Here is a 26,148-nt window from a genome sequence, read left to right on the forward strand (position 1 = left end):
TTAAACTAGTGCATTTATACGAAACTTAAACTGAAGTTTGTTGGTAAAGAACCAATAGAAAGCACTGTCAGTGTTGCAGCCACCAACTCTTATCTTTTCTGACTATTATCTCTGAATCAGTATGTATGCAAACCTGTTTAATCTTCTAGCCCTCAACCAGAAGTAAAATGCCACCTTTGGCTCATCACAACACTCGCTTGTTCAGTGTGTGTGACCCTGTGGTGACATTTACCCTAAATCCACACTGTCGAACACGCCGAAGAGACAGGGAAAGGCCAACTTTATTAAATATTCATACCGAGGGCCTTCAGGGGATATCTTCCTCCAGAATCCCAAATATAATATTCATGTCGTCCTCTTCCCTGCTTCTCTCGTAACCTCAATTCTCTTTTGTTGTGGAAAGTGGGTCAAGCGAACCTTTTCACGAGGGCAGCCCCCGAAGGTTTGATTGCGCGGGTACATATAACCCCCCCGAAAAACAAACACACCGTAAACACCTACATCCATTCCTCAACTAGCAGAAACACACATTAAAAAAATATAATTATACATGCGTTGAAATTAATTTCCTGCTCAGGATCACACCTCCCCCATGCTATTCATAAACGTCAGTGAGGTATCTAACACAAGCAGCAGGGTGTCCTCCGTCCAGCTCTCTAATTGTCATTGTGTGAGTAAGTGCATACCAACCGGTATTGACAGTGTCACTCCTTCCTGTGAATAGAGCATCTGGATCATTCTAGATAGATAGATAGATAGATAGATAGATAGATAGATAGATAGATAGATAGTATATAAGAAAATACTAAACTTAAGTTAAACGACAAAACAACAACTACTGCTTCTCTTTCCATTTACTTTCCATTTTCCCTCCTCTCAGCCTTTCTCCTGCTCCGGAATGCCATTATTCTCACCCCCCCTTGCATAAATTAAGGTAGTGCCCTTTATTCAGGATGAGTCGTTTCTACATCTCTCTAAACCAGAGGCCAGGTGGAGCGATGCAAAGTTTCTCGAGGTGTTTCTCTGCCTGTCGGTTGGGTTTTTCAAGTCCGACCAGACTCTGCTGAAACGGCGGCGGACTCGGTTCAAGCCGGTGGAAGAATGTAGAGGAGGAGTTGAGGTTACGTCGTAAGTTATGTGTAGGCTGCCCTTTAAACAAACATTACCACCTCACGATCAGCTGTTTAAAAAAACAGTAATAGTATTTCATACAGGTCATATTCATCTATCAAATACTAACAAGCTTGCTCTGTTTGGTGAATGTGCCGTGTCATTCACAACAGGTGTCTCGTATGATTTATCGATGTGATAAGTGCCACAGGAACTTTCTCTCACCCCGCACTGATCCAGTAAGAGAGGAGAGCTGCTAAACACACACTCACGCTTACTCAATCCAAAATACATGATCACACACACACATATGTTCATGGATGCCTTTCAAAAAAAACTTGTCCTTACAGATAATCACAATCAGGACCACGGTGAAACAGCAAAGAGGGGTTTTGACACAATCAAAAGCAAAATGTGGAGTAATAAGGGAGGAAATGACTGGAGGGGAAAATATTTTCCAAACAAAATCTTCGCCCTAACACAGTGACACAATGATAAAATTGGCTGCAGATTTGATGAAATCTGAGGCAGAAGAATTTAGCATTTCATACTGTATCGCACAGTGTTTACATTATTTGGCTGATAACAGCATCTACACTGATTTAAATGTACAGCATACAATGATTAGACTAAAGTGACATATAAGAACATGAGATCTACATGTAGAATGTAAACATCAAGAGTTTGTTTTAACACTGATCCAACTGGGAATATACCAGAGACAAACCGGGGTTGCAATTTGGGTCATGAAGATTATAGAGGAGCTTATTTCAACTCAAAATCCTCATGAATCATTGTGCAAATCAGAGTTCCTTTAAAAATAATGTACAAATTAACATCCTGGTAGAGGTACATGTAATTTACCTCCACTCTTACTATTTGTATTGGTCAGATGACTTGTACATGATGTGTACTGAGCAAGTATTTGTGGTTTTGATTCTGAATACAACACACTTAACAAACATAGGGACAGCCCTGTTCTGTTTCTGTTACCCGACAAAGGATTTATTTTAAAAGGTAAAACATGAAAGATGCACATATGTGAACAGTAGAAAAGTCTGTTGATCATTAGGGAAAGTGTTTTCTTCGAATGACCTCTCCCGCGAAACGAAACCCTTTTACGAGCCTGACTGAGCATGCTGCAGACGCCCTTCAGCACATTATTAAAATATGTAAAGCTTCATGTGGTCCGCCCTTGTTTTCGGCCACTAAACAGGCCTGTTTGATCACGGCTGAGCTCTATTCATCAAGAAGAGTGAAATGTTTCCTGTAAAAAAGCCTTTTTCACACGTCAAGAACAATCTGTTTTATTTTAGAGTCTCAATTTACGGATTCTGGAGACACATATGTGTCAGACATATGTCAGATCTGGCAACCTCCCCCCTGAGGCTATATTTAGAAACTGGAGCAGTCTTAATCTTAACTTCACTTTATCTATATACAATTTATAGTTTAGTTCAAATCATTCTATATCCCAGCAATAAAACAATAACAATAATTATCGCAATGTCATTTTCATCATTAGCAATATGATAAAAGTTCAATATATATATATAGTCTGTCAATATAATGCTTATTCATTGTGCAAGCAGAGTGAGGAGACACAAAATTGGTTTTAATTTGCAACCTCAGATTTATCAAATGTTTGGGAAGTGTTTTTTATTCTCTGCTCATAAAGAAGAGTTTAAAAACAAAACCTTAACTCAGGAGCTAAAATCAAGTCTTTAAATGTGAAAGAAATAATTATTGAATGATTTATTGTGATATTGACTTTCATTATTATTATTTGATTACATTATTGGCCATATCACCCAGGCCTCTCCTAGGACATGTCTAAGGTCTGGATCATGCCCTGACCTCTCTGACTTCAACAATAATATAAGCAGAAATAAAATAAAATAGTTTTCCCTTTATTGATGAGCATCGATTCGAGTTTAAATTCGAATTAAAGTGTAAAGTTAGATTTTGCATGAGTTGTACACTTGAATGATTCCTCTCACAGGCAGCATCAGAACAGGATCCTGGCAACTTGCACCTTGTTTCTGCTCTCGCTCACATTCCTGTCATCAAAGCCACGGGCGGACTGGACCAAACCATCTCCGCGGAGCTTGTCCGGAGAATTTCATGATTTTATGAAGCTAAGTTTGACCACCTCACTCTTTCAATAAATACATTTTAATGTCGGACTGACTCGTGTGGAGGCTTATTGTCGTCTTCAGTGCTGAGTTTCCCTCTTAGTAGTGATGTGGAACACCATGGGGGGAAAAGCGCGGCCCCCCTCTATTCACAGACAGTGGTCTCGTCGCGGTGTTGTGCCCAAAAACGATCCTCTGCCAGAAACTGATCGCCGTCCGCGGGAGCGCGCGCGCAGGCTGTTAAAGTTGTATCGCCCCGTTTCTATTCGTCCACAACTGCTTCTATCTGAATCAAACTATTATAACGTGATAATAATAATAATAATAATAATAACAACGTTTATCTTAACAGAATGATCACAATTAGGCAAAAGGCAATACTACACATTGTCCCCAATTTGCATATGTATTAGTCTAGTATCCATGTTTAGACAATATTTGGAAACTAGACTGTGACTAACTATATTTATGGATAAGCTACATATTAAATAAAGACATATTTTTGATGGATCTTTTTTTCCATCATCCTTATGACTCTGCATTACTTTTACCTGCTCTGGGCCCAAGTTAATAGCCAATCCTGTCTCTAAGAGCAGGTTATGGATGGTTGAAAGCCACTTCTTTTTAAAATACCCCTTTCCTCTTGCCAAAAAGTGAATGCAGCTCCTGGTCTGTAATTAAAAGTGTGTTTCTGCTTTTAAAAAGCCTTGATTTCATCCGTGTGGGTTGTGTTTGGAAGATTATAGCTCACCCAGTCCTTTATAAGAGGAACTCTATTTAACCACAAAGACAGTCACTCACAGATTACACATTAAGGACACAAACAGCACAATCAAGGAAGGTCGACTCCAGGGATGGACTTAACATTTTAGGGAGCTGCTCAACAGACAGACCCCTCCACTCCCAGCAGAGATCCCACCAGCTCCAGACCTGCTGGAGATAAACTGCCACCATCCCCCCCAAGATGGAAATAAGGAAGACTCGTCCAATTATGATCATTCTGTCACATAAAACATAAGAAAACACAACTATAGAAAAACATAAACAGCAAATAGCAAATAAAAGGGGCGTTGCTGCCTCGACAGCCTGCGCGCGCGCTCCCGTGGACGCTTTCTGGCAGAGGATCCTTTTCTCTGCGCGACACCGGCGCTGCCATCTTGGTCGGAGCTGACTCCGGCTCTGCAGCGACACGACTTCCCAGGAAAGTTTAAACATCTCGCGTCTCCGCTCCGGTCGCTGCTGAGCTCGACGTCTCACGGCTCTGCCCGAAGGACGCACACTTCACCCCCCTCCCGGGGGAACACGAGGGACAAGCCGAGCCGGTGAAGAGGAGACGGGAGGACGGGGGGGTCGCAGGAAGGCCACGGATCACCCGGTGGGATTGTTTAAAGTGTCATATCGGATCTGTTAGAACCAGTTCGAGGCGCTGCTTGCTTTACAAACTCCGCCACCATGAGTGGACACCCGCCACAGCGGCGGCAAGCCAACGCCGGCTCCTCGCTTCTGTCAGCGCAGCAAAACGAGTGCCTCTTCAACCACCTCGGCAGGAAATGCATCGTAAGTTTCCCCCCCCCCTCTCCTCAGGAAACTTGTACTTCTAGTTAGCTCGAAAAACAGGCTAACGCTGCTAGCTCGTTTCCTGTCCGGAGACGGGCGCGAGCGTAGAGTTGTACGTGTGTGTGTGTGTGTGTGTGTTTGTGAGCCTGGACGTTATTTGTTGTGATTCCTGCGTGTGACTGGGGGGGTGAAAGAGGTGGGTTTGTTTTGACAGCCGGGGCGACCGAGGAGAGAGGGAGGGAGGGAGAGAGGGAGGGCTGGGAGCTAGCTAAGTAGCCCGGTCTGGGACATTTGTTCAGGGGGACAAACGGCAAGTTCCACCCCGAGCTCCAGGTCTCCTCTCCGCCGCGGACACACCTGGACTCACCCAGACATTCCCGTGACACCCAGCTCCGACTAACCCTGACCCGCCAGCAGGGGCTTCATATCCCTGGGGTTTGTTTCTGTCTATAATGGGAGGGGGGTGTCTGCTAAATCCATCAGTGGTAAACGATGATTTTTTTTTTTTTTTTCATTGGTGTTCCACAACATAGCTGCACCTGGGTTGTTGTCAGGAAGTGTGTGTCTCTCTGTGTGTGTGTGTGTGTGTGTGTGTGTGTGTGTGTGTCACAGAGGAGATCGTCCTGAGTCCTCCTCCTCCTGCAGGACCTGACGTCTTCACACCATTACTGCAACGTCACGACTCGACACATTTCCCATAGTCTCACATTACGTAACACGTTTTGAATCGAGCTGAATCATTTTCGTGTGCATCGTGTGTGGATTGTGCAGCGAGCTCCACAGTCCACTGTCAGCTCGGTGCTCGTGGATTGCTCATGAACACTAGTAAACTTCAAACTCGTCCTCATGATTGTCTAGTGATCAGTTCTCCCTCCTCAATTATCTTGTTCTTAGTCAATAATCATCACCGGCTGGCAAAATGTAATAATTCCTTATGCATAACCAGCATTTAGTGGTTGTCAGTTTGATTAATAAGTAAATGTAGGTGCCTTGTAGGTGAGGCGTTGGCAGCTACATCAATACTAGACTTGAATCTAGACCTCATGTTTGTTCAGTGATAAGTTTTCCCTCTTATGATCCTGCAGCATAGTTTTCTTCCTTCTCAGTCAATACGACAGTTTTTGCTTTTCAATAATCCTCACTGACTGGCACAATATAATAATCATAACACATGTAAACTATTTCGGAAAGCAAACTAATAAAAGACATGACACGCTTTTCGTGGATGCCTGTAGTTCCCACACCTAGAATTAAACTGTCAGTTTGGCTAACAAGTAAATGTACGTGCCTTGTAGGTGAGGCGTTGGCAGCTGCATGAATAATAGTAGACTTAAATCGAGTCCCCATGTTTGTTTAGTGATTGGTTTTCCCACTTTATTATAATGCAGGACAGTTTTCTTATATATATATATATTAGTCAAACATCCCTACCGGCTTAGACATTATCATATTCATAGGTAGGCAAGGCCCTTATTTCAGAAAGGAACATGTATAATACCAGCATTTAGCGGTTAGTCATTTCACACCCAGAATTAAACAGACCATCCCACTGCAAAATAAACAATATGTAGATTTATTATGATCCTTATGTACATGCCTACACACGTGGGCTCTGTGGCGCAAGGGCTTGTGTGTCTTTCTATCACTTAGGGCTGGACGATATGGCCAGAAATGATATCAAGACCAAAATGTTGATATCATTCGATTTATAGATGATAATACGATATGTGTCAAAGTTAAAAGACTGATTTCTGCTCCTCAGTCAAGGTTGTGGGTTTAAGCTCTTCTGTATCGACAGAGAACGATCAATAATGTGTTATACCTCCTCATGGTTTCTGCACAATAAGCATTATATCGATTTATGACAATTGTGAGAATTATTTGATATTATTTTATTGCCCAGCCCCAATGAAACGTTTGCAGCTTCATGTTTACAAGTAGACTTAAAAACTAGTTGCCATGTTTGTTTAATGATTGGTTTTCCCCCTCTATGATCTTACAAGACAGCTTTTACTTTTCAATAATCCTCACTGGCTGGCACAATATATTATTCATTAACTATCTTAGAAAGCAAACTAATATACCATAGTATATTACCAGTATGCTGTGGTCAGTAGTTGTACACAGTATGTAGACTTAATTAAATGATGCTCATGCAGACGGGCACTGTGGCGTAAGTGGTTGCGTGTTTTACAGCAACATCATCGTGACCCTTTCCGTCACCTCATGAGTCTTCTGCTCAGTGCGCCACCACCTTTAAGGCAGTGATGCACTTGTATGTCTTTATTGGTTCTTCAATAAACAACCCTTACTTAACCTCCCCCCTCAGTAAGGGTTGTTGCTAAATCAGCCTTTATTCCCTCAACAAGGTGTGTATGTGTGTGTAATTCAGTCTCAGTCAGTATCCATTCCTATATCTTTTAGCCTTTCTCTCTTATTTTGAAATTTGGTCATTTTTCTTTGCCGTCCCGTTTTGCAAATGTCACACAGATATCAGCCGGGAAGACTGTCACAACCTCACCTGTGTCCGATCCCCTTTACAGATGAGATGTGTTTTAAAGTGGAGCTGTGTAACGAACAATCGGCTTTGCTCTGTGGATATGGGTCAGTTCAGGTAAAAGACAGAAGCGCAGAAATAATCCCTCCGTAAATGTACACTCAGGTCCCTTCCTCATAGTGATCATAGTTACCTTTTAATTGTACAGAGGAAGAGCTCTTCCTCTTTGTCAACTTTCTGCCGTGAACCAGTTATGCCCTTGGTTTGTGAGGTACCTGTATGTCCTCGCATGTTTGCTTTGGAAAGAACACACTTCCTGTCCCATGACACAAGTATGTCAGGCCCGTGTGTGGTCATATAGCGGGATGTCCTGCCTCACCCCCCCCCTTTTTTTTTTTACACGAACAAACAACTCACAGAGGCGCGTCATCCTACGTCTCTGTAACCTGTTTTAAAAATCCACTGACGACGTTCCGCTGGCATTCTGTCAACTGTGTCGCTCGACATGTGACGGAGACGAGGAATCGGGGAACATTCCTCACTGTCCTACGCTCTTGTGTGTCTGTACACGTCTTTGCATGCAGAGTGGGTTGGAAAGAGAGAGTGTGTTTGTGTGTCGAGAGAGAGAGAGAGAGCGAAAGAGGACATTGCAAGAGACTGGCATTGTGTGTCTCCCTGACCAATCTAATTAAAATGCCCATCAGTGATTTAGTGGCTGACTGAGTGATTGTGTGTTATGTCATGCCCTTATTATGCAGACAATGTAAGAATCGGAAAGTCGCCTTGGCTTTATTTCTTTGTGCTGTCCAGCCCAGGCCTTAGCTGCCTGTGTGCACATAAATTCTGTGAAAGCAAAGCTCTCCTTACCTGTTTGTGTATTTTTAGTACACAAACAGGTTTGGACTGTGCCCAAAATATGTTGCCACTTCTAAAAATGGCAAGTTCTCATTAAATACACAGATTGTTCTATTGCTGCAACTTTATATAGTGTGTGTGGTTGGGGATTTTAAGAGCACCAATTAGATTCTTTCCTGTGTGTGTCATTGTGCAGCAGAACAGTTCATTTTATTGACAAATGCATAACTTGGGAATTGTGTACACACCCCGCGTTCTGCATGTCGTAATCGCATTCAGGTGCACACGCAGTAGGCTGTACTTGTTGGTTTCACTCATTGGCATTCCTTGTGCTGTTTTCACCGTCAGCAATGCTGTCTGACTGGGCAAAAGGTGGAAGAGGTCCAATTTGCTGTGTGTGTGTGTGTGTGTGTGTGTGTGTGTGTGTGTGTGTGTGTGTGTGTGTGTGTGTGTGTGTGTGTGTGTGTGTGTGTGTGTGTGTGTGTGTGTGTGTGTGTGTGTGTGTGTGTGTGTGTGTGTGTGTGTGTGTGTGTGTGTGTGTGTGTGTGTGTGTGTGTGCGCACAGACTGCCTGATCAGCAGTCCTGTCCTACAGGAAGTCCCGTGGTCGGCCTCCTCTGGTGATTTGTGCTGGAGAAGTGGAACATGACTCCTCTTTTCCTCCGCTTCTCCTTCTTTCTAAAATTCCCTCCTTCCACACTCTCACCTGAGCTCTTTCTTATGATCTGTTCCAATCCCTTGCTTTTCTGTCATTTTACACATTTTCCTTCGACTCATCTTTTGCTTCTTTTCCCATTCTTCCTCCCTTCCTGCCTCTTCTTTACCACACTGCCTTTGTGCGTCAGCCACTTATCCCTTCTTCTGTTTCTTCCCACTCCTTCCCATCATTCACCAGTTTATACTCGCTTCCTCCCCAGGAGATTTTGTGGAATAGCTCATAGTTTGTGCCAGGATGGAACAGCTTGACAAAATGGTTGATGGGCAAATCAGGACACAGGCCCTAGTTAGTTTGTCTGACTGGTACAGCTTTTTGACACAGTATGTTTCACATCCAATTGTTTTCCTTTTTGAATACATTATAACAATTTTATTAATTTTGACACACCCACTTCCTGAGTTTATGATTTTCAAAAACTGGTGATTCTTTTTCATCACCATGTTTCTGTTTATTTTCCATATCTGCTTTTTATCGTGCCATTCCGCACATTTTTACCTTTTTTTTGCTTTTCAATTCCAATTTTACTTTTTTTTTTATGTCACCTGCACGAATATCAGCAGTTCCCTCTTTCTGTCGAGCTCAACTCTAGTTAAAACACCCCCCGTGCGTGTCTTGCCCAGGTGATTCAATCTTCATCATAGATCAGGTCATGTGTAGCTGTAGCAACTGAGCATGTTTGTGCACAACAGACGGAGAATTTGTCCGTGAGAAAGTGTATTTTTGGCGGGTTTTGATGACGCCATTGAGCGAGCTCGGCTTCCTGCAGCCTTTGGCCCTGTCATGAGTAATCAGTGGTCCACAGGCAGATGAAACCCCAGGGCCTCCGAGCCTCCACACTGTTACACTCAAAGAGAAATTCAATCATAAAGCAGAATGCATATTATTCTTTTAATCAAAATGTTTTAGATGTAAATCCAAATAATCAAAAGCTTCCAAGAGATATGAATAGAAATATTTTGCACATGAAGGACAAATTGCCTCTAAGGAAATAGTTCAAATACCATAACACAATGGGACTTGGCTATACAAACGCTATAGTGTTGATAAATGCAGCTATGAGGCCGTGAGAGAGTCCAATGTTCTGCAGCGTCATTCACGTTGCGAGTTTAAAAACTGACTTACAAACTATCACTATGATGTAACGGTTCCTCTGCAAGTGCACGTGTGCTTCTGTTATCTCACACAGGCTGTGTAATTTGCAGATTAATGTTGAACAAAGCTACATTAGCTACAGCTATTATGAGCCTTTCAGCTGGTTCCCTGTGGCTGAAGATGAAATTAACCTCCTATATGAAGAGCTGTGGTGCGTCAAATCCATGAGAACAACAGCGACACCCATTGTTTATTTGAAGGCCGCACCTAAAGCACGAGCGAGTACAAGGAGTAAAGGTGGCGTGTTTATGTGATTGTTGGCGCAGGCAATGTGACCAGTCTGTCAAATGTCAGCACAACTTAACACCATTTCCTCCTGAGTGACCCACTAAATTCAAGCAAAAAAGAGACCCCACAAAGTCTCTATGCTGCACTGATGCAAAAATTCCTGGAAGTCTGGTTCTGACGAATAAAAATCACCAGGCGTCTCCCCCCGTTGATGCTCCTGCTTTCATCTGTGTGGTAATGACTGAGAGCACGGACCCCTCAGCGTGAGGAGTCCCTCGGAGCAACCTGTAAAACCAGTGGCAGTCTGATCTGGTCTTGTGATCATAGACGTGTCTCTGTGCTCGCTGCAGGTGTGTTTTTACGTGACTTCCAGTAACTTCCAGTTACACACCATAGAAGATGCTCCACAATTGCTTAGATGTCTGTTATACTTGATTTTACACGGTGTAGTCGCTAAGGTATTTTTTTGTGTGTGTTCAGTCTTAATATAGCATTCATCCTTGAGGGTTTTTCTGCTTCAGGTGATACTCAAATATTTGCAGTGTCCCTAAAACACAACCAGAGTGAGCTCATCTCTTGCAGCTGTAGTTGAGGGTAGTGTGTGTGTCCTTGGTGACTTCCTGGACAAGTGTGCACTTCCTGTCAAACAAGAGACTCTATCTCTTTGACAGACAAGTGTGTGTTGTTAGTGACACAAAATCAGCTTTAGTTTCTGCTCGTCGGACGTTTGGCCTTGACGGACCCCCCCCCCAGGGCAGAGCGACTCGACAACCCACAGTCACTGTCACTCAGTCGTTGGTAATACGGTCATTATACTTTGATGCTGCCCATCAAACAATGGGAAATCGTTTTTGGATGGCGAATTCTCAATACTATTTACCTTTACTTTTATTTATCCCCTATTCCCTTCTAACATTTACTCACATCTCACAGTCCCTGTATGGATTTTATTTTATTCTCTTCCCGTGGTGTGCATCTTTAAAACCCCGGCGAGAGACATTTACATGGGTTCTTAAAAACACACCAGGACTGTCCATTAAGCAGTACAAGCCCAGCGTGACTCTCCCTCTCTGTCTCCCTCCCTGCAGTCATTGTCCTCAGCAGTGGTCCAGGTGTTCGTAGCAGATAGGAACTCTAGCTGGAGCAAGAAATGCGGCGGGGTGGCCTGTCTGGTCAAAGACAACCCGCAGCGATCCTACTTCATCAGGGTCATTGACCTCAAGGTAAGTGAAGACACAGCAAACAGCCAAAAAGACACTTTGAGGATTACTGACAATTTGTGATTTATCATAGCTGGTGCTATTAGATGATTGTACTCACCACAGTGAATGTCAGCGGTGGTGCACCACTGTTCGATATTCATGTTAAACTTTATGTATTCATAGCCACACAGTACAATCTGTGGAATGTCTGTTATTAAACGGCGTATAGCATTTATTGTCCTATGTGTTTTTGTGGACACCAATAATCTATAGACCTTATTCTGAATAGGACATTACTCGCTATTAGTTGCTAATAGAATATTCCATTCATATTCACATGTTACTGAGCAAAGTCTAATTCTTACTCGTGTCAACTTTTTTTACTGCAAAACATTTAAAACCCCAAACTGAAATAATTTAAGGCACACTGCTTCTGTGCTAACTATTATTATTCCGGTTCAGATAGAAAATGCTGTTTACATGGCAGCATCTTGTTCAGACGATTATCTTAATCAGGTTAATATGGGTATTTTGGTGTCCATGTATATGCGTTAATTATCTGTCTGTTTCTTTCCATAGGATGGCAAAATTCTGTTTGAACAGGAGCTGTACAATAACATCGGCATCTACACCCCAAAACCCTACTTTATCACATTTGCTGGAGACGTGAGTTGCTTTCTCTTTTCCTTTTTCAAGTTTCTCATTTTTATCAACCTATTTGAATTTGGTGTCAATTTCTATCTATTTAATGAAAAAGCCTCACCAACAATTTCTGCCTCTCGTGTCATAATGCTTTTCCTCATCGAGTCACAGTTTCTGAGTCTATTTTTTAATATTCTTTAACGAAACATGCATGTGCAAGTTATTTCCTTCATCAGAAATCTAGTCCTAATCTTGATGACGTCTGTTCCCATCATTTAAAACATTTATTTTACATCTACGTGATAAGACCCCTTTTATTTGTGGACTGTCTTAGCTGGTGGGTACAGTGGCTCAGACTCCAGCAGACCATGAGGTATGTGGTATCTGCTGTCTGTGCTGATAACACTGGGATAGTTCACTGGAGATGGATTTGTAAATCCAGTCATAGAAAACTGATTAAATAGCTAGGGAGGTTGTTGGCACCTGACAAAACCTTACTGACTTTACAAATGTACTTTTGTTGAATTTGTACAATTTTTTGTTTGTGTGTTTCCAGACATGCCAAGTGGGTCTGAACTTTGCCAGTGACGATGAGGCCAAGCGTTTCCACAGCCATTTGACAGAGCTGGTGGGGAAAAGACAGAGGAAAACCGGTACCAACTTATTCTTGCAGCGGTCTCTTCTACAAACCTACCTGCTCTCCTAACACAATTTAAAAATAAAAATGACGTGTTTAGTAATTATGAATCCTGTGCTCAAAATACAGCAGCTTTTAAAAACCTGTATCAGGCCAAAACCTCTTGCTGTAGTGAACATTAAAAGGTGCAGTCTGAGGTTTTGGCTTGAACTTATCTGACTGATGTGAGCACAAGAGCAAATTCGTTTCTAAACATGTCATTTTTATAAAGCTCTATCACACAGAACTGGGCAAAAACATCTCAATACATGAAATGAATGTGGAGGTCCTAGATTGACGTCCTCTAGCTGCTATGTGAACTGTTCTCTGGTTTACACAGACTTAAACCTCTGATCTAAAGTGTCATATATTGAAAACATTTTTTTGATTTACATTTTTTGCCTGGTACTGTCACTACTCGTTCTACTTTTCCTGCCAATCTGAAACCTCTCCTTCAGCCTTACCTCTTCAGGTCCTCATGTATAAATGAATACTTTCAGAATTTAACCCAAACTCCTTAAAAAGTCATCTACCAAATGTTTCCCTGTATGGAAACCTCACATTTACCATGGACCTCAATTTTTAGTTTCCCCACACACATACAACAGTCAATGGGACATTCTGGATCAATATGTAGGATCTGCTGGATCGCATGGTCGGAAAATTATGTTGACTGGCCCAAAGGGGGCGCTACAGTTTCAGTTTGAAATGAGCAAATGATTGATATATTAAGAAAAAGGTGACTTTTCAATATGAATACAATATAAATGTTTTTTTATCCAGTACCAACATTTCAACTTTGGGACTACAAGACCTAATGGAACATTTACAATGCTTTTGTTCTGCGTTCCACCTTCTATCTTATCTCCTCATCTAAGGAAATGAGCTGTGAATGTTTGTGTGGGTCTGAACACAGTGAGGATTCAGTTGAAAACACCTACTTCATGCAAAACCACACGGATACATTGTTAACCCTATTATCCTCGCACTTTTATCATTGCTTGCTTGATTACGACCGACCGTCTTCCTTCTTCCTCCTCCGCTGGGTCGTTCCCTGACCTTTTCAAATGGATCGTCCTCTTTAATCTTTTCCTCTTAAGCTATCTGCATTGGATCCTCATCTTATCTACAAGGCCATCAGTATTTTATGTTTGTTGATGTGATGTGTTTTATGGTATATTTATGGTTCTATGTGAGACAGAAAGAGGAAGGCATATTGCCCTCTAGACAGTTGAGTGTTATGCATTCATATATGGATATAATATGGATAATATTAGCTGTAATGTGTGAGTGAATGAAAGTAATGTCTGATTTACGTCCCGTTAACGCACTAATCGAACACTTTGCTTGGCAATTTTTTTCCGAATAACTTTCACATCCCGTCGAGCCCTTCGCTTAAAACAAACAACACTTTCTTCTGTGCTCTCACGCACATTCTCCTCTCACTAACCCAATCCGCTGCTCAGCGCTGGATTGTAATGGTTTGATTTTTGTCTGTGTGTTCACAGAGAAGAGACGTGACCCTCCAAATGGTACGTTTTTCACCATTTCTTGAAAATAACCTCAGATATGAACAGAGGAGGAGTGTTAAACCCGCTTCTGGTGTGTGTCTGATGATGCTGGGAAACGTTTGGGTCAGTCTGTGTGGTATGTCAGCTGGGTGAGGTCTCAGGATCATTCAAATATTTGTTTTACTTGGCAACATGTCAAGGCTGTGCAGCATACATAGAATTTTATGAATGAGTTGTCCTTAAAGTAAAGTCAAAACATAATGCTACATTGATGGACACTATTGTCCCACAATTCAATGCACAAAGGAAATTGGGGATTCTTCTTATAGCAGGAAAAACTAACGGTAAACGGTGTTGATACATTTCTGGGAAAAACCTTGAGATTGAAGTTGTAGATTATTTGATATGTATCGTGCAAATCTTGTGATATTTTCCGATTGTACTACATGCTCAAGACTGACAAGTACAATGTGTTTTGGAAGTTGGACACAATTATCTGTTCTGCCTCCTGTACTACATATTTTTTATACTCTTTACTGCAGCGCATTAAGATTAGAGCAACTTAGAAAAACAAATGTTTATTCAGCTGTAGACAGAAGCAAACTTCTAGTTGAACAAGTCAAGTCCCACTTCAGAAGCTTATTAGAGTCCCTGAAGCTCTTCTTTGTTCCTCCAAATTTCATCTTCAAAAGATTTGTTATGATAAAAATCCCTTAAAATGGCTTAAATGTAATTCCACTCCTTACTTCCTCATTTCCTGACTGGGATCAATGAATATGATAACATGGCCATGCAGCTGCTCCCCGTCTCTATACCCTCACAGCGCCACCTGCTGTTCAGTAGAGACTAAGCCCCACAATCACAAACCAGACTTCAGACTTGCATTTGATTACTGTGTGAAATTCCTAGCCGTGCTATTGACTACTTATTTCAAGTCGGAATAAATAGAAAACTGTAGGAAACCAGAGGAGATATAACCCCATGATCTTATCATTATGGCACTGTGTTTACATCCAGTATAACATAATATTACAGCGCACTGTAGTAGAGTCTTAACTTGTGACCTATGTGTCATTCAAGGCTTCACTCCGTCACTCAGTGTGGTCGGATGGCTAAAGAGATGTAATGTATTTGTAGATAAGCACACATCTGTTTTTTTTCTGCACATATGGCCCAATACACAGCCTCGTTTGGGCCAGTAGGAGCAGGAGATGAGCTCAGTTTTGTAAAGAGGCTGCACAGTTTCACCGAGCTGGCTTATTAAAGTTTGTGTGTGTGCGTGTGTGCGCAGCTGTGCAGAAGTCTTAACTACACAATTTGACACATTTAAGCATTTAGCTGATGCTCATATTCAGAGCAGCTTAACAGCACTGGGCCTGTGGATGTTTTGATTTGGGTCACACATGCTCACAAGCCATATATGGTCATGATGTCACTAACCCAACATGTAACCTGGAGCGATGCGATAAACCATCTTGCGCTGATGGTTGACTTCCTACAGAGAAGGACTCTGATTTGTGCGGCACACGTGTCTGAGCCCAGTCGTGCCGTCATGCCTCACTGTTAATGCGAGTTTCTCTCGGATAAGTCGTGCATGGTTTCAGTTTCTGGAATAACTGCATCGTCGTCTCTGAATTGGTTCAGTTCCAAAGGAAATCATCCTTGATGTCCTCACACAGACGTTTCTTCCCTCCGTCTCCGTCTGTCTCACTCTTCCACCACTGCATCATAGATGTGTTCCTGTCTTTCCTTCTCTTCTCTGCCTTTCTCTCTCTGCCATCTCCAGCTCACCCCTGCTCATCGTTTGTCCCCGTCTGCCCTCCGCTCCTCATTTAATTTCTCTTAAGTTCCCCTCTTTTCTCTCTCTTTGCTCCTGTCTGCCTCGTTGCCTTTCTCTCCCATCGTCTCACCCCACAGATTCATCATGTTTTAGAAACCCCTGAGATTAACGCGAGATTAAGCCATGGGTTGTGGGTTTAATGGTTACGTAAAGTCCAGGGCTAAATCCCTAATAATTTGCCGGGATTAGATCCATTTGTGTGTTTTGCAGGGAATGGGAGGAGATTGTGGCCGAGGTGGGCGGTGAACTGGATCGCGTCGAGCCAGTCAGAGCACGATAATATAACCGGGCACCCTGTTGAAATAAGGGAATCGAAAAAAATGATTGCAAAGTAGATACACAAATATGCAGAGCTCAGACGCGCTGGCACAGCAAAGAAACAGAGACTGGGAAAACAGGAGACATGGAAGAGCGCTGTTAAAGTAATGGAAGGAATGTAAGAGGAAGAGTAACTCCGGCTGTTGGCTGGCTGAGTGGCTGGCTGGCGCTTCTCCCTTCCCATGGCATTGCTGGACGTCAGCCTTCACAGCTCAGACAGCATGTGTTTCAGCTCCACCAGATGTCTGCAGAAGTTATTTAGTCCATCGCACGTTGACTTTTTTCCTCAGCTGATGTTTTGGAAATCTTGAGGATCCTCTTTGTTTTCTTTAACTTGAGAAGACTGGAATCATTTCTGAGACGAGTCAAGTGGATTCTATTATTTCTTTCATCGTAAAGAGTTGCATCTAAGAGGAAGGTGTTCTTTTCTGAAGCAGTCGTCCCCTGCTGAGCTTGAGAAACTTCTTGCATCAATCAGAACTTCTATTATATTTCTGCACATTTTTATCTTGACCAAGACACAAGATCCACCGTCAGACCAAGATACTTTTAGTTGCTCTTCCCTTACCACTCATGCCCAGCTCTCGTCTACAATGATGTTCTGCACCACCTTTCTGTCTGCTCCCTCTGAGGAACTTCACCCCGAGGGCAGTGGCGTGGGAGGGGGAACAGCAATGGGAAGTGGAGGTTTGGGCCCAGGTAGCTGCCTGTCTTCCCTGCACTGCCTCGTTCTCCCTCAGGACGATCTGTACCCGTCTCTCTCTGACCCGACCCCTCGGCGCTCAGTTTGCCCAGAAGAGCGAGCTCGCAGCTTGGTGGGCGCGATGCTCCTTGACGTCAGTATAACAACCTGCGCGGCCAAAGAGGAGAGTGGGTGCATTTGGGACCGGGTGAGAAGGCGACGCAGTCGGTCGGCCTCGCCTTCACCCAGCAAAACTCCTAAAAGTCCCTGTAGTGAGAGTGTCAAAGGTATGTGCTACGGCTGAGGCACTGGTGGAAGAAGTAATGAAAACCATATTGAATGTGTTCAGTTTTTAGATGGTGAGACCTGTGGGACATGTGGAGAATACATCGTATAAATGAACAAACCAGACATAAATAGATAATTTGGGTTTGGTGCCATAACAGAATCTGAAATACTGACTGGTGCGTGTAGTGTTGGTGAACATTTTGCAGCGTGCTGACCTCTTGTTGTCGATTTAAATCCCATGTTGTTTGGCTGCACGTGTACAGTTGTTGGTCCTTCTGATTGGTTGTTTGCTGTCCACATCACCATGTACAGTTATATGATGTGTCGCCATGCCCAGGTTCCCAGCTTCTCGTCTTTTTTTTTTGTATTTTCAAACGAAAAAATCATCCTACTCCTCGCACTGATATAGAAACGCCAAACATGTTCCCCATTATTTCCAGAGTATGTGTGGGGTCTTAAAAAGTCTAATGATAATCCATCATCTGAATTTTAGGCCTTTAAAAAGTCTTAATTTTGTTTAAATATAACGTACTAGGTCTTAAATATGTTTAGGTAGGTCTTAATTATGTTAACTTTCATTTAGCGCCAATTCCACTGTGCTTTAAAATTAGATTAATGGTATAATAATGTAAAAAAACAGTTTGTAATGTCTCTGTGTTGTAGTTCTCTACAAACACTGTGGTCAGAATTGATCTCAGTGCACTTTTGATGTTTTTTTCCTATCTTTATTTAAGAGCATGTTCTTTTAGTTTGAGAGCAGGACTTAGTGATTGTGTAATGCCCTCACTCAAAAGTGAGAGAATGTTGTTTTACATAAGTGACAGTTTGAAGGATTGTTTCACACACGCATCATCTGTAAAGCGATCTTGCGTTAGAATGAGAAATGACGGTATGGAATGATCATCTTTGTGAAGATAGTGTGTCACCAAACACTGAACAAGCTTTGCCATAGATTTACAAACTTTTATACCACAGAGACATTTGCCCGTCTTTCTGTAATAAGATTTTGTTCAGTATCGACTCAGTCTGATTAAGTTTGGACATTTCTGTTTGTGGCAGTAATGAGATGACACGATAATCCCACATAGCCTGAGCCACTTTCACGCCCTTAAATCCCAATAAAACCGTACTCGTCTGTGAGCCAAAGTCTGTAAAATCCATTAAATAATGGATTACATAATGAAACGGACACTGCTGGCCCTGGAACTAGGGTCATTCTTCATGTTTTATGACTTGTTACACACTTAACGCTTTTATGTTTTCTCAATTACCGGACTTTTATAACCTGTGACCCTTTAAATATAAAAACATCTGTATTAACTGTTTAATAATACTCCATTAGACATGATGGAAAACCCACAACCCATTTTTCCGTCTATTTTTAACAAAACCTCTCCTCTAATGAATTACTACATGTGCCATGTTACATAAGCCGTAACTCTGTCCCCATCACTTTTGCAGGTCCCTCATTGCCCATGGCCACAGTCGACATCAAAAACCCGGAGATCAGCAATGTTCATCGTTACCATAGCAACTCTCAGGTGAACAACATTGTGCACTCCGCCTTCCCCAAGAAGCAGAAAAAGGTCAAGGGGAAGACCAAGAGGCTGACCAAGGCGGACATCGGCACGCCGAGCAACTTCCAGTGAGTCGGGGGGGCGCAAGTATGGTTGCGTATATATACCGTGCCCCTAGAGTAGATGCAGATTTGCAAATTAGATTTCATACATTTATCACCAAATTTGGAAACGACATCTTGAATAACCCTGTCTAACAAACCCTGTACACTTAAAAACAATTCTGCAATGTTGTTGTAATGTTTGCATGGTTTAATCAGTGTTAGAATAAATGATCGTCAGTGTTAAAGAGCTGCTGAATGTAGGTGACGTTTGGCTTTATCGTAGATACACTTCCCATATGAACCACGCTTGCCCACAGTCTGATCCCGTCCCTGTAACTCTCCATATAAGCGCTGCTGAATCTGGGGGAGGTATTAATCCAGGCTGTCTTTACTTATCCTGTGAAATATGTGATGAAGATTAATAATGCAGACAAATCTGTGCTGTGCTCTCAGGAACTATGTCAGTGTTTGTAAGATACTGCAGGTTAGCTCTGGGTTATGAAGCCGTTTTCCCTGTGTTTGCAGTCAACAGATTTATTGTCCTCCATCAGTGTGGTGCAAGTTCTTTGTGACCTTTACTTGACCTCACATCCTCTTGTTTTTCTTTTCTCACAGGCACATCGGCCACGTAGGATGGGATCCAAACACAGGCTTTGATGTAAGCAGAATTCACATAACCTAACTAAATTCTGAACATGTCGCAGTTCGTGACCCTTAGATATTCTTAAAACTTGGCACATGAGCTTATCCATTTGTCAGACCCCCTCCTCAAGACACATTTTTCAAATTTAGTAGCAGCTCCAAAATATTAAGCCGAGCTGCGTGGCCAAGTCGCCATGAGCGTTACACAAGGAGATTTTGGTGGGAAGAGAGTCAACCTGCATCTGCATAATCCATGGACTCGTTCCCAAAAAGCTGCGTCAGTAATTATGCTGCATGGCGAGTTCGAGATCACGCAGGTCAGAGGACTTACTCTGTTCATAACTGGGGGGGGGGGGAAATCAGATGATTTGGTTTCATAAGGTAATGCTTTCAAGGACTTAGATTGATTTGAATGTGTGACGTCACTCAAACAAGGCTCGTTCACCTCTCAGAACCTAGGGCTTGAAATGAGTGGATTCACACTTTGGTGAAGAGGTAGATTTTATATTCTAAGTAGATAAATTTGTCTCTTTATTCTTTTATATCCTTATATCATAGAAACTAATTTAAAGCACTTCACTGTAGATAAAGTAAAAAGGACTTTAAAGCACTTCAGATCTTGTCCCATATTTTAAGAGATAATCAAACACCAATTTGGATTCATATAGTAATGGTGGGAAAAAAAATACATTAAAAAATGTGAGCATCCGAATCACTTCATCTACAAAGGGTGTTAACTGGTGCACCTTCACATAGCTAACCTAAAAGTTAATCTCTTTATCGTCTGTACTGAAGTGGCCAAACCTGTTCGAACTTCTATTTAAATCCAGGTGAATGAAATATATGTTATGCCAGCATCGCAGTATGTAGTGTTACCCGACACCACCAGGAGGCAGCATCCCCTCTGATATTTTGGTCATATTTTAAGCTGTTTTTACAGGGAGAGCAGAAAGTGTCTCCACACAGAAATTAATACTTAATCTTGTTAACATAAATAGTTAACAAGATTAAGTACGTCTCACTTTCACCTCCTCATTAAAACAGAATAGTATTTTTATTATAGCCAGTGTCAAAGGAGAGAAGTGAGAAATATGACTTATGGTTGAATAAAATTAGGCCAAACCACTGATTAGAAACTTTTGGTTCCTGTTAAGGAATTCATCACCATGTTACACATTCAATATTTAATACAGTTAAAGTCACTATCTCAATATGTCCCTGAGGATAAATCAATGGCTTCTGATTTCAGACATTAACAGCTGGTAGACTTTTCATATGCATTTCACAATACAGTATATTTATGGTGTCTTCCTTTTGTTTATGCCACTTTACGACTAGCGCCCAGTTATTAAATTGTGTCTGTTCCATTTTGAAGGTTAAGAGTTTGATTGTCACCTCCACTGCCTCCATCTTCAGTTTACATGGAAGCATTCATCAAATGTCATGTGTTTTTTTTCCCTCCAGTTGAATAACTTGGACCCGGAGCTAAAGAACCTCTTCGACATGTGCGGCATCTCCGAGGCTCAGCTGAAGGACAAGGAGACCTCGAAGGTCATCTACGACTTCATCGAGAAGAAGGGAGGCGTGGAAGCTGTGAAAAACGAGCTGCGGAGACAAGGTACGGCAGACGTGGACTTTGAGAATACAGATTGTCCCCTGCCCCAAGAAATGACCAAAAAAAAACAATATGTACATGTTTTGGCAGGATTGGCATCATGTGTTTTTAAAGCATCGATTGTCACTTTAAAGACAATCTAACTAGTGTGGTGGTTTTATCCCCAGGTCCGCCCCGGTGGAGCGGTAGGTTTCTATGCATGACCTGCTGTGACAGCTCATGACTGTGCATGTAGAGTTCCACTTTAAAACGGCCAATAAATTATAGCGTGTGAGGCTTTTATTGTTCCTTAAGTCAATTCAGTGTTTGCTTTTCTACTCTTGTTTGAACTAGAGGTGGATGTGCTTTTATTACCCGTCTCTCGGGCTTAATTATCAACAGAGACACTATAAATACAGCGTTCCTGTTCCAGGCTGCATTGTATTTTAGTCAAATTTATGAAGTTGTTGTCATGCAACGATTATGTCTCTGCTGTGCAACTCCTCTCTGAGCCTGACACGAGGCTAAGCCACACTTGTAAAACTCTCCCTGTGGTTTGCTTTACTGTAAACTCTGTGAATGAACTCTGCATGTGAACTGGCATCTTTTTAACCAGCAGACAGACTCAAGTGCACCAGATCGAAACTTTCAAGAGTAAATCATGAAAATGAAAAGACCGTATGATTGGAAGGACAATTTCGACGTATTAACATCTGAAAGTTGTTGTGAATTTTTTTTTTTGACAAAACTTTTCCTTAACAGATTAACATTGGTTACATAGGCGAGGGCTGCCCCCTGTGGCTTGGTTTTATAACTGCATGGCTTGATACAAGCAAGAAGTGGGGAACTGATGAGCATTTTGAAAAGATTTGCTGTGAAGTTATTTGTGAATGTCCACATCTTCCTACTCCTCTTCACAAAAGTAACTTGAATATGAATTTCTTCCAGCTGCAGTTTGAGCTCTGAATGATGAAAACTGATCATTAGTGTCTGTTCTAACATTTTGTTTCTTATTTCTCTTTCTCTCCTCAGCTCCTCCACCTCCTCCATCCAGAGGTGGCCCTCCTCCCCCACCCCCACACCACAGCTCAGCCCCTCCTCCCCCTCCTCCTGCACGAGGGCGAGGTGCCCCGCCGCCACCTCCTCCCTCCAGAGCTCCCATCTCCACGCTCCCACCCTCCCTCCATCTCGGCCGGGCATGTCCGCCCCGCCGCCGCCTCCAAGCCGAGGTTTTCTCCCGCCTCCTCCGCCGTCTCATGCCTCAATTCCTGTGGCGCCGCCGCCTCCTCCCCCTCCTCCGCCCTCATTCTCGACTCCATCCGGTGGCGGCGCACCGCCTCCCCCGCCGCCTCCTCCCCCACCCCCTTGCCCTCCACCCCCTGCTCCTCCGCTGCTCCCGGAGGCTAACAAAGGGGACAGCGTTGCGCCCTCAACCGGCACGACGGCACTGCTGAGTCAGATCCGAGAGGGCAGGCAGCTGAAGAAGACTGAGCAGAAAGAGAGGCCAGTGTCCAACACCGGCAGAGATGCACTTCTGGACCAAATCCGACAAGGAATCCAACTTAAAGTGGTCAGCTATTCACTCAATCATTACGCACAGCTCGCCTGTCAATCAACCACGTCATAATCTGAATCCTGTGCTTTAACTGTGGCTGATTGTGCCGTCTCGTTTACAGAGGGACGACAATACAGACTCACCTCCTTCCAGCCAAGGTCCCTCGGCGGGCATCGTAGGAGCGCTGATGGAGGTGATGCAGAGAAGGAAGGCTATTCACTCTTCAGGTAAATACACGGTGACACTATGAAATGTTTTGGTTTGTCCGACTAACAGCCCCAAAACACAAAATATTCAATTTACTATTATGTAACCGATGTAATAAGTGAATCTGGAACTAGCACTAGATTTCATTATAACTTCTAAACAACCAACTAAGAGTATTTGTCTTACCTGTAGATCCCACTCTTGACATGATATAAAAAAAAGTATTAATTTATAGTGGGTCATATATTAATACAAAGAAGGATCCTAATTATTGTTTTAGATGCAGCTATGAGAGGATCTTGGAATAGATGCTTATTCCACAACATGTGTTTTATGAGTTATTCTGTACAAAATTTCTGCATCAGCGTAACATTGAAACTAGACTTTGTGTAGTTCAGTGTGTCAGGTGACGCTTTGTCCCCAAAATAAATCAGACTTTCACTACCTCCTCGTCAGTCTCAAACAAACTTGTGATATTCTATTTCAAGCGTCTCATTGGGTGAAACGTCTCTTCCCTGCTCGACGGTAGTTTCTTTAAATGTATCAGGAGAAGGAACACGACGAGAACACACAAATACTAACAAAGTCATTGCCACCACACACACAAACACGTGAATTAGTTTAAACCTAAAAAAAGAGCAGCGTTGTCACAGTGTCACTTACTGTGAAATCCGTCTTCTGTTCCACAGACGAGGACGATGACGATGAAGATGACGAGGACTTTGAGGAGGATGACGAATGGGACGACTAGCGATTTCCTCTTTTTTTTTTTCTCCCCTTCCTATCCCTCTGGATGACTATGACACTAAAAATTGTTCTCGTCTTTCTAAAAAGAAATCTTTAATTTCAAAATGATAAATATAAATGTTCTATCAATTTGCTGTATATTTTTGTTGCCTTTATGCTTTTTTTTATTTTTATTAATCTGTGCAATACCTCATTTAACCTGTAAATGTTTGTCACTCTCACATCTTAGGTTTTTTCTCTTCATCTTCGTCCCGTCTGTTCCTTGTTGGCTCCTTTTCCGTCTCTGGACAGTAAAATGTCTCATCTGTCATTTTAACTATGTTCTTCCCACGTCCCCGACTCTGTGATGTTAATCACCTCCATCTGTCACTCAGCCTCCCGTCGCACATGTTCCCTCCCTCTCTTATTCCCCAGTCCTTGAATCAACATGTGCAATTTTACATCAAGTTGTCTCTTGAACCTTAGAGTTGAATGTTTTTTTTGTTTTTTATTCTTAATTATTTTTCTTTGTTTCCTTTGGTCAGTGATTGAAGGGGAGGGCTTTACGAAACAAGTTGCCACAAATCCTTCATAAGTCGTGTCAGCGTTGTCCATCAGGAGAAGAGAAAGAAAAAAAACTATTTTCATACCCTATTGCTCTGTAGTTTATTTTTACTTATTCAAATGATCCTAGTTTAGCACTCATATTTTCTTAAAACACAGAAGAAGAAAAGAAATGAAAATATTTAGCTCTGTTTTCTGTCGACTGTAAATTTGCTCCAGAGCTTTGAGTCTCGTTATATTTTTGCACACAGAGTGAAAGTGGAGACTCAGTACAGGACATTTTCGGGTCTGTGTTTGGAACATGGACATGCTTTACGAAACGAGGCAAAGACCATGTGGACGTCAAGCATTTGAAACCGTTATTACACTACATGAATTAAACACAAGGGGGCAGCCTACATGCCACATGTCTGCCTATCGATTGTGGATACTAGTTCTCTTTTTTTTTTTTTGTCATTGTCACACTACAGATTCTACAGACAGATAAATGCCTGTTTGTTGGAATCAGGTATCTCATCATGCTCAGTTTGCGGAATAAAGACATTTTCGTTTTACACTTCTGACGCTTGTAATGGGTCCATACACTACGTTACTGTACAGAGACAGCCAGGTGGTGTTGTCCCTCTTGTAGACACTAAGTGCTGAGACGGGGACAAACGTTAGGTTCATGGCATTATTCAATGAGTATCGACAGTGTCTTGGCTAACCAGTGCGTAATGAGGTGTAGCATTGTACCAGACAGTGGTCAACTTTTCCCTGCAGAGACCAAGCAATCACATGGCGACGTGTAATTACTTTTTCCCAGTAATTCTTGGAATATGCTTCGTTCCAATGTGGATTTGCCACAAAGCAAAAATATTGCTAATGCTAAATTATTCAATCAGTAACAGGAATGGATTAAATAAACATGGCCGACATCAAACCATTTATAACCATCTTATAAACCATATTATTTATACAGAGTTAATTCAAATTTTAAAAAAATACTTTTTCTACTTATTCAATATTTAATTTAATTAAAGGAACAATCAGTTATTTCTACTTTGAAAAGTTGCGTGGTCCTGCTTTAATGGAAGCCATCTTGGCTCCACAGAACGAGGTAGTTAGTTGGTTTTTAACCTTCATATTTGCTTTGTCGACCTAAAGCAGGTTTAGAATTTCGCTCTTTCATTCAACCAGACTCGTGGTTTATTTCTCTTTGGCATCTGATAATCCAAGACATTGTTTCTCAAGCATTAGCACTAAATTAGCACGACAATATTTCAAGATATTTTGAAGAATTTTTTGCAACACTACCAGGGGCTGTGGGTTATAGAAGAGCCAATACTGAAATGTTTGTCGCTCTGTGTCAGAAAAACTACATAATTATGATGAAATATCTTCTTTGTTTTATTGTTTTGTTTTTCTCTTGTCAGCCAAAAGAGGCCTGTTGGTGTTAAAGTCTTTGAGAGACAAATTGCCACTAATTAGATGTAAGAACCGACCTCTTGTGTCGGATATCAAGATACTTTTTGGGGGGGAAATAAAAACCAAACCATGTTTACGCTGATGTTCACGTCTGTGGGTTAAGATGTGGATGCCGGGCCTCATCAGAGAGGCCTGACAAATGATGAACTCGTACGTTGTACACTCCAATAAAAAGGTTGAGATTTACATGCCGTGGTATTTGGGATTCTTTTATCTTCAGGCAGTTGATATATTTTGTGCTTCTAGGTGTTTGAAGAACAGCCTTTTATTGTCTAACGTGATCATTTACATTTAATTTATTGAGCGTCATATATTTGATGTTATGTCATGTAATTTGAGTATTTGCATGTCTTTGTCCATAT

At 42.1% G+C, this 26,148-nt stretch overlaps 1 protein-coding gene across 1 annotated transcript; it reads left to right on the forward strand.

The window, feature by feature from the left end:
- The first annotated feature begins 4,355 nt into the window (after positions 1 to 4,355).
- Positions 4,356 to 25,972, forward strand: waslb (WASP like actin nucleation promoting factor b). Its single transcript, XM_035147269.2, is given in 12 exon segments — positions 4,356 to 4,802; positions 11,340 to 11,474; positions 12,033 to 12,119; positions 12,652 to 12,748; positions 14,280 to 14,303; positions 18,872 to 19,055; positions 19,647 to 19,689; positions 21,138 to 21,291; positions 22,300 to 22,443; positions 22,446 to 22,837; positions 22,944 to 23,049; positions 23,719 to 25,972. Coding segments are annotated over 12 exon segments (1,533 nt in total). The 5' UTR covers positions 4,356 to 4,697; the 3' UTR covers positions 23,781 to 25,972.
- The last annotated feature ends 176 nt before the right edge of the window (positions 25,973 to 26,148 follow it).

Source organism: Hippoglossus stenolepis, chromosome 22 (genome assembly GCF_022539355.2).
Source record: "Hippoglossus stenolepis isolate QCI-W04-F060 chromosome 22, HSTE1.2, whole genome shotgun sequence".
Classification (NCBI taxonomy): Eukaryota; Metazoa; Chordata; class Actinopteri; order Pleuronectiformes; family Pleuronectidae; genus Hippoglossus; species Hippoglossus stenolepis.